General features: G+C 41.9%; 1 protein-coding gene across 7 annotated transcripts in view; it reads left to right on the top strand.

Annotated features, from left to right (window-relative positions):
- Nucleotides 1-17,344, top strand: part of SATB2 (SATB homeobox 2) — a 367,270-nt gene extending 349,926 nt beyond the window's left edge. For 4 of the 7 annotated variants that reach the window (XM_068245088.1, XM_068245087.1, XM_068245086.1 and 1 more), the window contains one exon: nt 16,028-17,344. In XM_068245088.1, the coding sequence (XP_068101189.1) occupies nt 16,028-16,489 (462 nt within the window). In that variant the 3' untranslated portion in view covers nt 16,490-17,344. The remainder of the gene's footprint in view (nt 1-16,027) is intronic. The other 3 variants (XM_068245082.1, XM_068245083.1, XM_068245081.1) reach the window with 1 other exon arrangement.
- The last annotated feature ends 893 nt before the right edge of the window (nt 17,345-18,237 follow it).

The raw sequence follows: 18,237 nt of genomic DNA, 5'->3' as shown, positions 1-18,237 counted from the left end.
CAGGTTTTAAATGACTACCAAGTCTAGCTTTGAAGTTCACTGAAGACTCTGTAAAAATATCCATCTAAGCAGACTTGTCTTAGAAGTTAGTACTGTGCATGTTCATATTTTTTAGCAGTTAGTAATATGGGGAGAGACTAGAATACTGGAAGCCTCAGTGCAAGGGGACTAAGCCCAGATTGCCCAAATACTTCAGTTCTGTCAAGCTCTGAAAATTTTTTCATATATGTTTGTGAACATTTTAACCACTTAACGACCGCCCACTGCACAGGGGCGGCCGGAAAGTGGATCCCGCAAGGACCGCCGCATGCACAGAGGCGGCGGTCCTTGTACGGGCATGGGCGGAGCGATCGCGTCATCTGTGACGCGATCCTCCGCCGGGGATCGATGGCCGGGGATTTAGCCTCCAGCTCGCCGGCCACTTAGCAGCGCCGGCAGGCGGAGGAATACACGTCCGCATAATGAAAGCGTATAATAGGCTTTGTGCTGTATACAAAGCCTATTATACAGGCTGCTTCCTGCCCTGGTGGTCCCAGTATCCGAGGGACCACCAGGGCAGGCTGCAGCCACCCTAGTCTGCACGAAATCACACTGATCTCCCCCCTGCCCCCTGATCGCCCACAGCACCCCTCAGACCCCCCTGCCCACCCCCAGACCCCTGTTTGCACCCAATCATTCCCCCTAATCACCCATCAATCACTCCCTGTCACTATCTGTCCACACTATTTTTTTTTATTCCCTAAACTGCCCCCTGCTCCCTCCTGATCACCCCCCACCCCTCAGATTCTCCTTAGACCCCCCCCCCCAGACCCCCCCCGTGTACTGTATGCCTCTATCCCCCCTGTAATAACGCACTGATCACCTGTCAATCACCCATCAATCACCCCCTGTCACTGCCACCCATCAATCAGCCCCTAACCTGCCCCTTGTGGGCAATCTGATCACCCACCCACACCAATAGATTGCCCGCAGATCCGACGTCAGATCACCTCCCAAGTGCATTGTTTACATCTGTTCTCTACCCTAAACACCCACTAATTACCCATCAATCACCCATCAATCACCCCTTATCACCACCTGTCACTGTTACCCATCAGATCAGACCCTAATCTGCACCTTTCGGACACCCAATCACCCGCCTACACGCTCAGATTGCCCTCAGACCCCCCCTTATCAATTCGCCAGTGCATTATTTACATCTGTTCTTCCCTGTAATAACCCACTGATCACCTGTCAATCACCTGTCAATCACCCATCAATCACCCCCTGTCACTGCCACCCATCAATCAGCCTCTAACCTGCCCCTTGCAGGCAATCTGATCACCCACCCACACCAATAGATTGCCCGCAGATCCGACGTCAGATCACCTCCCAAGTGCATTGTTTACATCTGTTCTCTACCCTAAACACCCACTAACTACCCATCAATCACCCATCAATCACCCCCTATCACCACCTGTCACTGTTACCCATCAGATCAGACCCTAATCTGCCCCTTGCGGGCACCCAATCACCCGCCTACATGCTCAGATTGCCCTCAGACCCCCTCTTATCAATTCGCCAGTGCATTATTTACATCTGTTCTTCCCTGTAATAACCCACTGATCACCTGTCAATCACCTGTCAATCACCCATCAATCACCCCTTGTCACTGCCACCCATCAATCACCCCCTGTCACTGCCACCCATCAATCAGCCCCTAACCTGCCCCTTGCAGGCAATCTGATCACCCAACCACACCAATAGATCGCCCGCAGATCCGACGTCAGATCACCTCCCAAGTGCATTGTTTACATCTGTTCTCTACCCTAAACACCCACTAATTACCCATCAATCACCCCCTGTCACTGCTACCCATCAGATTAGACCCCTATCTGCCCCTAGGGCACTCAATCAACCGCCCACACCCTCAGAACGCCCTCAGACCCCAGCCCTGATCACCTTGCCAGTGCATTGCTTGCATCTATTCCCCCCTCTAATCACACCTTGAGACACCCATCAATCACCTCCTGTCACCCCCTAGCACACCTACCCATCAGATCAGGCCCTAATTTGCCCCGTGTGGGCTCCTGATCACTCGGCCAAACCCTCAGATCCCCCTCAGACCCCCTTCCGATCACCTCCCCAGTGCATTGATTGCATCTATTTTCCCCTCTAACCACCCCCTGAGACACCCATCAATCACCTCCTGTCACCCCCCTAGCACTCCTATCCATCAGATCAGGCCCAATACAACCTGTCATCTAAAAGGCCATCCTGCTTATGACCGGTTCCACAAAATTCGCTCCCTCATAGACCACCTGCCATCAAAATTTGCAGATTCTTATACCCCTGAACAGTCATTTTGAGACATTTGGTTTCCAGACTACTCACGGTTTTGGGCCTGTAAAATGTCAGGGCGGTATAGGGACCCCACAAGTGACCCCATTTTAGAAAAAAGACACCCCAAGGTATTCTGTTAGGTGTATGACGAGTTCATAGAAGATTTTATTCTTTGTCAAAAGTTAGCGGAAATTGATTTTTATTGTTTTTTCTCACAAAGTGTCATTTTTCACTAACTTTTGACAAAAAATAAAATCTTCTATGAACTCACCATACTCCTAATGGAATACCTTGGGGTGTCTTCTTTCTAAAATGGGGTCACTTGTGGGGTTCCTATACTGCCCTGGCATTTTAGGGGCCCTAAACCGTGAGGAGTAGTCTTGAAACAAAAATGACCTGTGAAATCCTAAAGGTACTCATTGGACTTTGGGCCCCTTAGCGCAGTTAGGGTGTAAAAAAGTGCCACACATGTGGTATGGCCGTACTCAGAAGAAGTAGTATAATGTGTTTTGGGGTGTATTTTTACACATACCCATGCTGAGTGGGAGAAATATCTCTGTAAATGGACAATTGTGTGTAAAAAAAATCAAACAATTGTCATTTACAGAGATATTTCTCCCACCCAGCATGGGTATGTGTAAAAACACACCCCAAAACACATTATACTAATTCTCCTGAGTACGGCAATACCACATGTGTGGCACTTTTTTGCAGCCTAACTGCGCTAAAGGGGCCCAAAGTCCAATGAGCACCTTTAGGCTTTACAGGGGTGCTTACAAATTAGCACCCCCCAAAATGCGAGGACAGTAAACACACTCCACAAATGAACCCATTTTGGAAAGTAGACACTTCAAGGTATTCAGAGAGGGGCATGGTGAGTCCGTGGCAGATTTCATTTTTTTTTTGTCACAAGTTAGCAGAAATGGAAACTTTTTTGTTTTCTTGTCACAAACTGTCATTTTCCGCTAACTCGTGACAAAAAATAATATCTTCTATGAACTCACTATGCTTCTCAGTGAATACTTTGGGATGTCTTCTTTCCAAAATGGGGTCATTTGGGGGGTATTTATACTATCCTGGAATTCTAGCTCCTCATGAAACATGACAGGTGGTCAGAAAAGTCAGAGATGCTTGAAAATGGGAAAATTCACTTTTTGCACCATAGTTTGTAAACGCTATAACTTTTACCCAAACCAATAAATATAGGCTTAATGGGTTTTTTTTTTATCAAAAACATGTTTTTCCACATTTTTCGTGCTGCATGTATACAGAAATTTTACTTTATTTGAAAAATGTCAGCACAGAAAGTTAAAAAAATCATTTTTTTGACAAAATTCATGTCTTTTTTGATGAATATAATAAAAAGTAAAAATTGCAGCAGCAATCAAATAGCACCAAAAGAAAGGTTTATTAGTGACAAGAAAAGGAGCCAAAATTCATTTAGGTGGTAGGTTGTATGAGCGAGCAATAAACCGTGAAAGCTGCAGTGGTCTGAATGGAAAAAAAGGGTCTGGTCCTTAAGGGGGGTAAAGCCTACAGTCCTCAAGTGGTTAAATAGCCCATGTAATTCTACAAAATTATAATTTTTGGTTAAGTCTGGGTTTTGAGTGGAAAAATGCTCAGCAGTATGATCAGCAAAAACTCGGTATACAGAGGCGCCAGAGTAGAGTAAAACATTTTAAAAACCGCTTAAAAGCAGAGGGGGATGTTAGGGTGGACTCACCTCCCTCTTACAAAAAAAGAAAACTCACTTGAGTCTCGATGAAACAGAATTGACAAATAATTTATTGAACTCCACAAATGCAGCGCGTTTCACGGGCGTGACCCTGCTTCCTCAGGCAAAAATGCCTAGACAGAGGCGCTCAAACCTATTGCTTGACCCACTGAGTTGTGCTCCCATTTTGCCTGAGGAAGCGCGGTCACGCATTTGTGGAGTTGAATAAATTATTTGTCAATTCTGGTTTATCGAGACTCAAGTGAGTTTTTTTTTTTTGTAAGAGGGAGGTGAGTCCACCTTAACATCCCCCTCTGCTTTTAAGCGGGTTTTAAAACGTTTTACTCTACTCTGGCGCCTCTGTATACCGAGTTTTTGATGATCTTCTAGTCCACCCTGGGTGGAGGGGTACATCCCCATCTACTATCTACAGAGAGCAACTTCTTAACCTGAGTGGGGTCAGGTCCTAATGCTCCCCACCTGCATTTAAAATGCTTGCCTATGGGTAACCCGTGTTTGTGAGTATATATACATAAAATTGTATTGAACTCTTCATTTTACCTGACAATACTGCAGCATATTGGGCTCTCAATTCTCTTCTTGTTTTCAGCAGTATGAGTTTATTTTAAACTGGAGGAAAGCAGACCAATTATATTATTTATTATTATTTAGTATTTTTATAGTGCTGACATTTTCTGCAGCGCTGTACAGAGTATATAGTCTTGTCACTAACTGTACCTCAGAGTTGCTCACAATCTAATCCCTGCCATAGACATATGCCTATGTATCTATCGTGTAGTGTATGTATCATAGTCTAGGGTTAATTTTAGGGGGAAGCCAATTAAGTTATCTTTATGTTTTTGGGATGTGGGAAGACATCTGAGTGCCTGGAGGAAACCTACACATACACGGGAAGAACATACAAACTCCATGCAGATAGTGCTCTGGCTGGGATTCAAACCAGGGACCCAGTGCTGCCAGGCAAGAGTGCTAACCATTACACCACCATCTTCCTTTCAATGCTTAATGCAACATTCGAAATACAGTGTTTCCTGCTGATTATTCAACTGCTTTTTTTCTGTGTTATTTACTAAAATTAAAAACGGATCTATCTGATGGAAGAAAGTGGGTTTGGCACATAGTGATAATAATATTGGGCACCTGGTGTTATTTTTAAGTGGCACAAGGAATGTGCACTACATTACTCGAAATAGTAATTTTTGTTTTTAGCTACATGAATTTGGTGTTGGAGCATTAAACCAAATCTAACACCAAAACGTTAGGATTGGTGGTTAGGACTAAGTGTAAATTAGGATGCTTAGTACTAGGGCAATGATCTGCAAACTTGGCTCTCCAGCTGTTAAGGAACTACAAGTCCCACAATGCATTGCAGGAATCTGACAGCCACAGTCATGATTCATAAAGGCAAATGCATTGTGGGACTTGTAGTTCCTTAACAGCTGGAGAGCCACGTTTGCAGATCACTGTACTAGGGGAAAGGGAAGGTCAAGTTTAGCTCAAGTGTTTAAGGTTAGATGTTTAAGATTAGGTATCTAGAATCGGGTAGCATCAGAGAAGGATTTAGGGTTAGGTATCAGAAGGGTCGATATTAGGAAGAAGGTTAAGGTTAGGTGTAAGGAAAATGTTAATGCCAGGGTTTGGCGTTCTGGTATTTGGAGGGGTTTACTGTTAAAGGGATCAATTAGAGGTTAGGTGATTTACGGGGACAGGATCACAGACAAAAACACATTGCTGAAATAAAATGAACCCCTTGCTCGTTATGAGTTTAAAACATACAACTACACACAGGATCATTCTATGATATATGACATAACATATTAAATGGAAAGATGTCAGTATTACAAAGCATATTTCCCTGCATCATTAATGTGCTGTTTATTCCTTTGCTGTATTGATATAGCATTCACATAGATATTAAACAAGATTTAAACAGGAATGTACTTCCCAATACAATACAAAGGTATGCAGTGGTCCCTTGCATACTACTCCCACCTGTGGTCCTGCTGCACACCTGACGGCACTAATCTTCTGAAGAAAGGGCATGACCGATAAGCATTCCATCCGTGGTCCCTTGCATACTACTCCCACCTGCGGTCCTGCTGCACGCCTGACGGCACTGATCTTCTGAAGAAAGGGCATGACCGATAAGCATTCCATCCATGGTCCCTTGCATACTACTCCCACCTGCGGTCCTGCTGCACGCCTGACGGCACTGATCTTCTGAAGAAAGGGCATGACCGATAAGCATTCCATCCGTGGTCCCTTGCATACTACTCCCACCTGCGGTTCTGCTGCACGCCTGACGGCACTGATCTTCTGAAGAAAGGGCATGACCGATAAGCATTCCATCCATGGTCCCTTGCATACTACTCCCACCTGTGGTCCTGCTGCACACCTGACGGCACTGATCTTCTGAAGAAAGGGCATGACCGATAAGCATTCCATCCATGGTCCCTTGCATACTACTCCCACCTGTGGTCCTGCTGCACACCTGACGGCACTGATCTTCTGAAGAAAGGGCATGACCGATAAGCATTCCATCCATGGTCCCTTGCATACTATTCCCACCTGTGGTCCTGCTGCACACCTGACGGCACTGATCTTCTGAAGAAAGGGCATGAGCGATGAGCATTTCATCAATATTTTGATCGAGTTTCAGTGAAAGGTGCCCTAGTTGTTGACTGATTTTTATGAGATTCTAAGATTTGATCATATTTGAGGGGAAAACATTAACTGACTAGTATTGCTTCTGGGGAGCTTGAGTAACTCAAAGCATCCAGTAGAAATTGATTCAAATATAGGGAGAATGTGCACATTAGATGGTTCTGGCTGGAAACAACTGTGACATGTCATCCGAGGTCAGGTTGGATGGATCTCAATATGTATGTGCAGCTTAAATCCCAATGATGGCTCTGCCATAAACTAGCATGATCAAGAGAAGTCAAAACTGGATCACGATAACAAAACAACTCAACTTTTTAGTAAGTTAGCAATGGCAGCTTATGTATGTACATGTCATGTCATATGGCAATTTTCCATTTAATAAAATGACCCTTTTCTCCTTTTTTTCTTAAAATATATGCCTGTTGTCAGGGTTTGGCATCATGGCATTTGGAGGATTTTACTGTTAAAGGGATCAGTTAGAGGTTAGGTGATTTACGGGGACAGGATCACAGACAAAAAACACATTGCTGAAATAAAATGTACCCCTTGCTCGTTATGAGTTTAAAACATACAACTACACAAAGGATCATTCTATGATATATGAAGGAACATTAAATGGAAAGACATATTAAGATGAAATGGGGCTTTAGGTAAAATAGTTACATAATTAGTTGGGTAAAAAAAGACATACGCAGCAGTACTGGCTTTCATCGCATTGTACCTAGTCTTTTTGGGTAAGGTGAGATAGGGACAGAGGCTTAGAGTAGATGAAAACCAGGCCCCTGGACAACACTTAGGGCGCCTTATGAATCATCTGGTTCAGACTGTTAGTGGACTTCATATACTGACAATATCAGAGAGACAAGTTGGACTCATTTATGAAAGTGCCAGGTCCCTCTCTTGGGATTTTTGTACACTGTAATCCTGCCTACACAGATCAAAGTGTCAATCATCTCTATCTACTTTTCAGTGAGGCAGAGTCATCAATACCAGTACAAGGAAAAATGAAAAGTGGCACATACCAGCAGTACATTTGGCAGAGTTGCTCAGAAAACCAATGGGAACCATTGATTTGCAGTTTTGCTCTGCTTTTGTTACCAATTTTGCTCTAATCATCTTTGCAATAGCTCTGATAAACCAGGGTAGGTTCATCACACACACACACACACACACACACACACACACACACACACACACACACACACACACACACACACACACACACACTAATCATCTTTGCGATAGCTCTGATTAGTCTGAGTCAGTTCATCATCATCATCACCACACACGCACGCACGCACGCACGCACGCACGCACGCACACACACACACACACACACACTACAGATATTCTCTCTACTTTTACTTAAAGTGGACCCAAATTAAAAATACAAGATTTCAGAAATAAAATCTATTTTCTAAATTATAATAATAAATAGCAGCCTTTTTTCAGCTGCATGATGACAAATATAAAATATTTTACATTTATTGGAGGAACCCCTCCCTTCCTTTCAAATTGCCGGGATTTTTCCGGCAAACTGGTGGAGTAGATGGTGTCCGGCAATGGAGGAATTGCTAATGGCTGCCCCCAGTGTAACCCTAGCTATGAAAAGAGAAGGGTGAAAAGCATGCACTGAAATGCTCATAGGTTTGAAGGAGTGTTTATTTATCTTTGTATGTGTCAGAGTGGTGCAACAAAATATTTTAAATTAAAAAATGTTTGGTTTGGGTCCGCTTTAAACTTCGGGTGTTTTTACTTGATATGTCCCAGCTAGCTTCTGCTCATGTCAGACACAGAATTAATTTTATTTTGTGCTAATGTGTACGATTCATAAATGCTTCTCCCACAGCAGAATAGGAGACAAAAAGGGCACATCTGATTGGCTGCTAAAGTGACTGTCTGTACACTTTTAGACCTATAGAACCGCCTGTGGCCTCCACAGAGGAGATGTCACATATGCCACTTGCTGTTGAATGCCAAAGGTTAATCATATTTGTAAGCATGACAACACTTTCCACCCAGAGTAAACAATCATAACCATCTATCCTGACACCATCTCCATTTCATAAAATCTTGTTGCAAGACAATGATTAACCAGCGTGTTTTATGATAACAATATACCAAGTCTGCCATGAGCAACATATACAATATTAAAGGAAAAGTGTACCGCGGGCTGCATGAAATTGAACACATATTTCCATGTCTGACTTCCTACCATTTTGCACGCTTCTATTGATTTTCCCTGACACGCTCTTTTTATATTGAAGAACATGCTTTTATTTTCTTCTCCCTGCTAGAACCCGCAAGGAGAAAGAGCAACAAAAAAAAAAAAAAGAACTCCAAAGTAATATTAAACCTGCCCGAAGTAAAAATGTAATGTAACACCTGTACTCAACAATTTCTTGTTGTAAATATATATATATATACTTCTATTTAATAATACACAGACTCTCCTGGGTTTCGAACTCTGTAGTTCCAGAAAGATAGTGATTAACTTATCTCTTAAATGGATTTTCCTACTTTCACCTTTACAAAGCACTTGGAACAAACTATGAAGTCCAGTCTCAGAAAAAAAAATCTACTTTTTATTAGCAAAGGGTTTTGAAGCTCATCTTGTTATTGTTGGTGTTTGTTTTCCCTTTGGGGAGATTTTTCCTTATTCTTGTCACTGGGGCCTTCATAGCTTTCATATGAACCTAGATGGTCCCCAGGACAGGAAATGGAGAATAGCAATCAAATCTCAAGAGTGACTATTTATATTCTATATAATATTATATATTAGATGGATGTACAAAGGGCAAGGTTTCTGCTGAAATGATATTTATCATTTACCTGAACTGACTAGTGTAAGCATAGCTTTAGTCTAGGTAATTGTTTAGGAGTCATTGAAGGTTCTTTACATGAGCTAGGTAAGGTATCTGTGTGAGCGCTCCCTGGAAAAGTCTGTCAGCAGGTTTGCCTGGTTCTGACACAGAACCAACCTTTCCTGGCTCAAGTTTTTTTGAGCCTGAGTCTGCAAAGCTGCCAGCAGTTCCTGGCATGTCTGAATCCGGTCACTTAATAGACATTGAACCAGTATGCGATGTGGCACTTGAAAGGTCCAGTTGGTGGTGCTCACAATGTAAGGTGGGTTTTCCTGGAAATAAACAAGGAGATAATGTGGGAAGAGGAAGGGTTCACTTGCAGAGATCAGTGAATCTCCCACAACTCTTAGTGGTACAGCAAATTCGGTAGTTGTGAGCTCTTCCCAGGGAAGTACTGCCAACAGCTCCATTCAATTGTCACTCATGATCTTGCCTGGATCTTTAAATCGTGGAGCGCAATAGCAAAAAGTCACTTAACTTACATATGATATATACACATAGGGTTATCATGCTACAAGCTCACAGCCCCAAATGAATGCAACACAGTTCACTTGAAGAGATCGATATGTTCAATCCAAAGACCACCAGGAGGAGCAAACACTTAAAAAGAGGAGACAAAACTTCATAGGGTAATATTGTAGGTTTCAATGATCCCTTCACCATGTCCACCTGTGAGACTAATAACCTTCTCCCACAATTTTCAAAAACATAAAACGCAGCGTGTCACAGCCGGCTGTGTTTATCTCACTACTGTCAGTCTCGCCGCTCCCCCGCCTCCTGAATCGCTCCGGTCCCTGCCCACATCCCTTCCCTCGCCGCTGATTGGAGGGAAGGGACGCGGGCGGGGACCGGAGTGTTTCAGCAGGCGTGGGAGCAGCCAAGACTGACAGTAGTGAGGTAAACACAGCCGCGTAGCGCGGCTGTGTTTTATGGGGTCTGACAGCACGCAGGGGGGGCTTTGGAGGGAACTAACTATCAACAGAGGCTGGGCTCTATAGACAGACCCAGCCTCTGTATATGGATTGCGATGGAAGAACCCCGCCTCAGGTTCTCTTTAAAGACTGGGTTCCACGGATCACCCAAGGTTAACATACTTTCAACTACTGTATTTTAACATTTAAAACAGAGTTCATGGTAAGTATATACAGTGCGGTAAAGTACTGTATTAGCTGGGCCTATTTTTAACATTGAGTCTTAAGCAACCAGAGAGCACACTTATCCAGAATCAGCTGATCCCTGTCAGTGCCAGATACTGGAGTCTATTGTATACTAAAGTAGATTTCAATATAAAATTGTGTAATGAGTTATAGCTTATCCATATATTTGCTATTGATAAGTGTTATTTGCAGCTTAATAAAATTTGTTTCTGATCAGTTTTCACTGTTGCACTAATCAAGGATAGAATCTTTAGGGCCCGTTTCCACTACACGCCTTGCTATGCGGAAAGCGCATCGCAACGCAAAGTAACTGCAACCAATTCAGGTCAATGAAGTAGTTTCCATTGACGCAAATTGACCTATGCGATCCTCCACGATGCGACGCGGGGGAATTTATGGATTGCATGCTACAGATTTCCGCAGCACGCATCTAATTCCCCATAGCTGCTGACAGGAAGCCACACGACACAGCATCCGGTTGACTGAACAACAACCGGAAGTACCTGTGGGGGGATGCAAGGTGATGTGGCGATCGCCTTGCATCCACAACGCTAGTGGAAACTGCCCCTTATTGTAGAATTTTACCAAATCTGTGCAGTAGAAGAGTTAAGCGAGTGAATATACTTTGAGGAGGTACTATAGGTAGTCCCTAATATTACATAGAAGGGGTAAGATTGTACAATCAAGTTTGTGTCATTAATTGGCACCTTGAAGTATTTATGTGGCTTTGCAGAATCAGTGCAAGAAGTGGTACCTGGTTGTATATCAGCCACATGCGTAATAATTCTGGTGCAGTCAGTACTATGCTGGATATGCAAGATTTTTCTTGTACACGTTTTCTTGAAAATTGTGCTCCTATCAATTAACACGCGCTGGTTTCAGCATCAGGTAATGCTAAGGAGCTCCCTAGAAATCTCCCTAGAAATCTCCAAAATCTTCTTGCCACCACAGTCAAGAGAAAATGATGGTGTGAACATTTTAGCTGATAGCCAGTTATAATCGAATGAATGGTAAAAGTGTTTGTAAGCCCCATATACGCCTGGACAGCAGTCTGCTTGCTTCCAGTAGAAAAGAAAAATCATTCATTGTCGACACTGTTTTCTAACTTCCTCACTCTGATTTTTTCCCTATGTCCCAATTTCATTAAATGTCCCAAATGTTGTTCATAAGAGATTGCTTATTATATTATAGTTACAACAAGAGCAAAATAATTATGTGGCTTTAGCCCCATTATCCGGTAAATAGTAACATTTTCTGGTTCCTATTCTTATTGAGGGTGGCATATTTTACCAGACGACCACCATGACGTGTGTCACCGTAGACAAAATCTGTGGGGGGAATAACCATAAATGATTGATGTCTGGCCAAAACCAAGTACAATTTAGGACTCACAAAACTAAAAGCTTTCCAGACATTGGTTTTGCTGGACACGCACATTCCCGGTCACCTGAACAAAACACATCTCTTCCATCTACAACAATGAGGAACACTTTCAGAGAGACTTGTGCCGGTAACCCCTTCAAGCTCCCTATTAATTCCTTGTCTGATAGAAAAATACCACTAAACTAGCGCTTATTACATGTAATCCAGATCACTGCCATAATGATACAGTACATTATATATTTTCCTAAACTAGTTCATTCAATATCTCACTTCCTTCCCTCCAGGCAGTGACCATTATATTTTACACATGGGTCCCAGCTGCTTTCTATTCTACCCCTCAAAACATATTTAAGCACACAGAGAATGAAGGCGAGACGCTTTATCTAATGTAGTCAACTTTTAGCAAACAAGCCGATACTCTTTCCTACTCACATGTTTTATTAATAGTGGTTGATTATATCAGGGAATGACTACAAGACTTCACTGGCAAGTATGTTTTCATGCGCCGTGCTCCTCTGGAATGCTGCCTTGCTAGACTCCCAGAGAAACAGTAGTTAAGGAACTGAGCAATTAGATTGCGTGAGGTGTTTTTATGAAGGGTGCTCTTGTACACCCAAAGGGAGTGTATAGTGATTTTTCTGTTTATTGCACTGATTTATTTACTAGGTTACTAAGTTCAGTTCTAACCCAAGCTTTTTTTTAAGTATGTTTTTATTTTACTTTAATTAGGAATATATTAATTGCGCATGAAAGTTTGCAATGTATTTTGCAACTTCTGCTTTGACTTAGAAGCTTTTCTAAATTCAAAAAGTTACTGTTTTACTGCTTTGTAGTAAAGATAACAATGCTCCTTAGAGAACACAAGGGCTCGTCTATCAGCCTGGATATGTGTTTTGTGCAGCAGTAAAGCCAGGCACCAGGAATGGTCAATGAGATGAAAATGATTCACAGTTGATGCATGTTTTTAAGTTAAAGAGAATCTGTACTCTAAAATTCTTACAATAAAAAGCATATCATTCTATTCCTTATGTTCTCCTGTGCCCCTCTGTGCAGTTTCTGCCTTTCCCTGCTGCAATCCTGGTTTGTAATTAACAGTTTTAGGCAGTGTTTACAAACAAAAGACTGGCTTCTAACCAGAGTATCATAGACTGAGAACAGCTTACTGTGTGACTCATGCAAAGCTTGGGGAGGGTGTGTAAAGCTTCTGCCAATGACAAGCAGTGCTGCACATTCCACACATTCCAACCTCAGCCCGACAGACACGACAGATGAAAGGAGATAAGATTTATTACAGAGACAGTGCAAGTAGGAAAGGCTGCAGTAAGACAGACCACATTAGAACAGTAATAGGAACTTATAGGACAGAAGAAATAAGGCTCAAAATTTTGTTACAGAGTCTCTTTAAGGTTATGCACATGTGTGCAACTTGAAAATAGACCAATCCAATTCAGCTGCAACAGCAGTTCCTTTGTCTGTTTTCAAGCTGGATACATTTATGTAAACTTGGCATAACAATCTGCAACAACACAGAATTATTTACATCTCATTGACCATCCCTGTCTGCAGGGGGGCCCAGAGCTGTAAGGGAGTACCAACTAATACATTGCTCCTTCTGATAAAGGAATCCATCTTTCAGATCATGTATGTTTGTAGCTACAATTCCTATAGGTGCTAAGGTTATGATGCCCACACTTTTTTATGTCCCCTAAAAAATGGCCATGCGAGTTGCAAGGGGTAAGTAAGGAAAAGGGTTCGAACATTGAGGGGCCCCATCAAAATTTTCTGGGTGGCTCTATGATTTATAGTTACACCCCTACAGGGACCCAATCAAATTTTTTCTGGGAGGCTGTCCCACGCTGACAACTTTGTTCGCAGCCACCGGCCCGGGGTCCCCGCACGATGCAGAGGACGACCTTGAGGTCGTCCTTACTACGCCTGCGTGAAGTGCCACTGTCAATCAAGCCCATGTTGTCAGCGGCGTACTGTGCAGGCGTCCTCTGCACCGTGCGGGGCCCCCCTGGGCTGGTGGCTGCGAACAAAGCTGTCAGCATGGGACAGACAGCTGCAAGGGGCTGGAGAAAGCCCCAGGTAAGTAAATCGGCTTTCATATAACTTTGCCTTATGACTCCTTTAAGGATCTAGCAACAAAGATGGACCTAGCCTTAGCTGGTGCCTAGTATGGTACAATACTCTACTAATGAGTAAAAGAGATTCTTAGTACCGCTAATCCACTTGTTTCTTTCAATGGTTTAGCTAATTGATACTATTATGTAAATGTTAATAGAGATGATCAATGCAATGCAAATAATCATGAGCTGGTGCATGTTTAAGCAGATTTTTATGAAAATGTGTTCAGCTTTAATATTGACCAATCAAATGTCCCTTTAATGGGATTTGATTGCTCCATTTTCAAACTGCATAAGTGTGCATTAAAAATTATTGTACACATTTTTGTTTGCCTCTCATTGACCATCACTAGATGTTAATAATTTAAGTGCCCTATTGATAATGTGAACTGCCAGCACTGAAGGGAAGAATAAGAAATACAAGAAATATTGTATATATTTGTGGCTACTGGGCCTTTGTAAAAACAACAGTAAGGTAAAAAAAAAAAAAAAAAAACATCAGGTGAAGGAGCAGAGGAGAGAATCGGCAACATAGTGATGTTAGAGAAACTTTGGAGTATCTTTAAAACACCACATTTCTGTTTTTGTCAAAATCAGCAACACACTGAAACTGCTGAACAGGGATGGTCGTAGTCAGCCAACTTCGCTACGCTGGACCTACGCGTATTTTTACGCAAATATGCTTCGCAATCTACGGCTCCGAAATCAGCCACTTCGCTACGTTAGCATACCGTAGACTACGCATTAAAATACGCAAGCTTCACGTATTGCGTAGCGTAGTTGATGCTACCGCTTATGCCCTTATGCGGAAAAATTTCCGCAATAATCTGCTAACTATGCGCATACACAAACTAATATAAGCATATATTCCAACATCCAATGCGGAATTGTATGCGTATAAAGGGCAATAAAATTTCTGCGCATGCACAATGACCCATATAAATGCAGTTACCGCACGCGTAGTTGACTTCGCAATACATACGTCAACTACGCGTAGCAGGCGAAGCTACGCATAGCGGGACTACTACTACGCGGAAATGCGTACGTGTAGTTCTTAAATTACGCCTACGAACTACGATGCGTAGTTGCGTACTATGATGCGTAGATTCGCACTGGCGTAGTTTACGAGCAACCCTGCTGCTGAAATTGCTCTTTTTTAGGAACCTAAATACAAGCAGAGATATTTGGTGTATTCGAGCCAGTATATTGACAAATGTACAATAGGGGAAACAAGGCATGTGTGAGTAAGTGCAAGGCCCAGAGTAGAAGGGCTATCTCTGGAGGGCAAGAAAAGGGCCACTTTATGAGGATGGTGCGATGCACATTTTGGACGGAGAAGAGAATTGGATTGTGAGGGGGGTGAAAGGGTCATCTATGTGAAAAGAAAACATTCATATTTAATTTGGGGGGCCTCAACATCATTTATCATCAACATACAATGCTGTTTTGTCATGTTTACCCCATCATTTAGGAGATAGTACACATTAAACCAGACACTTAAATAATTAATATGTGCATAAGTGAGTCAATTTAAATAGTCTTTTGGCTTAAGGTAGTGGATTGTATCTACATAACAAATGCCTAGAAATACCCATTCCTTATTACAACTAAAGAAGTAACTGTAAAAGTGATGAAAAGCTATACCTTCTTTTAGTATTGTTGGCAATGCATCAGGTGTTTTTAAATGTTTTTACTTACAGGCCTTACTGTTCTTACATTAATTTTATAGAGTTGTAATGATTCTGTTGATTAAACAAAATGTATGTATTTTACCAGGTACTTTTAGGACAACAAGCTCAGCCAGCCAAAGAGGCCTCCCCTCCTCGAGAAGAGGCACCACCTGTCCCACCACCATCAGAAGACAGTTGCACCAAAAAGCCAAGATCCCGCACCAAAATTTCCCTGGAGGCTCTAGGAATCCTACAGAGCTTTATCCACGATGTGGGCTTGTACCCTGACCAAGAGGCCATCCACACCTTATCAGCCCAGCTTGATCTCCCAAAACACACAATCATTAAGTTTTTTCAGAATCAACGTTATCATGTTAAACACCATGGCATTCTCAAAGAGCACCTAGGCTTAGCGGTGGATGTGGCTGAATACAAAGATGATGAGCTGCTGACGGAATCCGAGGAGAATGACAGTGAGGAAAGCATGGAGGAGATGTATACAGTAGAACAGAGTGACGAAAGCAGTGTAAATAACAAGACCAATCTGCCTGAGGTGGAGCAGAGATAATAGAAATCTCCACCTCCCATACAAACATGTCAGCAATACATATGTGCAAGAGAAAATCACTTTGATTACTTGTAATGCCCTATCTCTGTGGGGGCATAGAGTGGAACAATGCATTTTTGATCTTGCTATCTTGGAAACTTGCCTTGACACTTGAGTTTATAAATCTGACTGGAAAAAAAACTAGTTAAAAAAATATATTGTCAATCATCTTGCACTTACAGTGTTGATCCAAGCAGATTACAGGACCTCAAGCTCGATAAAATCAATGAAGGAGAAGTATTTATATATCTAAGTATACATTTACACACACATATATATGTATATGCATTTGTGTGTATGTATATATATATATATATATATATATATATATATATATATATATATATATATATATGCACACACCCACACATATACATACTGTAGACACGCATACAGACCTACATACATGCAAACACCGATATTGCATGGGAAACCAACATTTCATTCTCGACATATAGACTGTGAATCGGATTTGGTACAGAAAAAGACTTAGCTACTTATTAAAACCACTTTGCAATGAGATGCGTTTGGTTTCCTTCTACAAAGACTGCCTGCTCTCATTGAGTGGTTAAAGAATTTTTTCATGTTCTCTTTTTTTTCCTTGTGTTTATTCTTGATTTATGTTTTTTTTTTTTTTCTTAAGTCTCTGCTTTCGTTCTGGCCCGCATGGTGGATAACTTTTATTTAAAGATATGTGTTTGAGAGTAAAATACAAAAAAATGCAATAAAAATATATAATATAGATGCATCAAAAGGTCATTTAATGTTTGAGGACAAGTCTTAATCTGTAAACAACAAGGTGGGAGTTTATTGTTATTTTGTCCATAAAGTGATGAAGTACATAGTAAAATGTTTCTATATTTTAACTGTATATTTATCATTTCTTTTTACTTTAGAAAAAAATATGACCTGTGTAGATCTACATTATTTATCTAGTTAGTGTATGTTTAATGTCACAAATACTCTTCACCCCTCAGATTTTCCATTGTCAGTAAATGTGAACAGAGGATTATGCCATTGCTCAAGTAATTTCCATATTTGATGCAGCTGTTCCATGGAAATTCCCTTTGGGAAAGACAGTCATGTGATCCATTCACAAAAGCTTGTAGCTGCAAGAAAAGTTGATGTACTCTAGCTACACAGCAGCTCTCACTTCTCAGCACACCACCTCCTTCCAGCCACTGCTTTAGGATGAATACCTTGTGGCCAGTTTTGGAGCTACAGCAGATATCATTATGAGACTTTTCTGTAGCTGCAGAACTCCTCACAGATTTAATTTCTAACCACAAGAGGAAAGAGATTGGAGGGGTCAAGCGATCTTTAATTAAATCATGTGAATGGATCATGTGATCCATTCACAAAAGCTTGTAGCTGCAAGAAAAGTTGATGTACTCTAGCTACACAGCAGCTCTCACTTCTCAGCACACCACCTCCTTCCAGCCACTGCTTTAGGATGAATACCTTGTGGCCAGTTTTGGAGCTACAGCAGATATCATTATGAGACTTTTCTGTAGCTGCAGAACTCCTCACAGATTTAATTTCTAACCACAAGAGGAAAGAGATTGGAGGGGTCAAGCGATCTTTAATTAAAGCTAAACACTAGATGGTACCCTCTCCCTGGTTACGTCATGTTGGGATGACGGGATAGAAGGAGGAGTCTGGACATCTTTGTGCCCAGTAAATTTCACTGTCATCTCAGCAGTACATAA

This window comes from Hyperolius riggenbachi, chromosome 7 (assembly GCF_040937935.1).
Source record: "Hyperolius riggenbachi isolate aHypRig1 chromosome 7, aHypRig1.pri, whole genome shotgun sequence".
Taxonomy (NCBI): domain Eukaryota; kingdom Metazoa; phylum Chordata; class Amphibia; order Anura; family Hyperoliidae; genus Hyperolius; species Hyperolius riggenbachi.
Note: the sequence above shows the minus strand (reverse complement) of the source record. Positions and strands in the feature narration are given on the sequence as shown.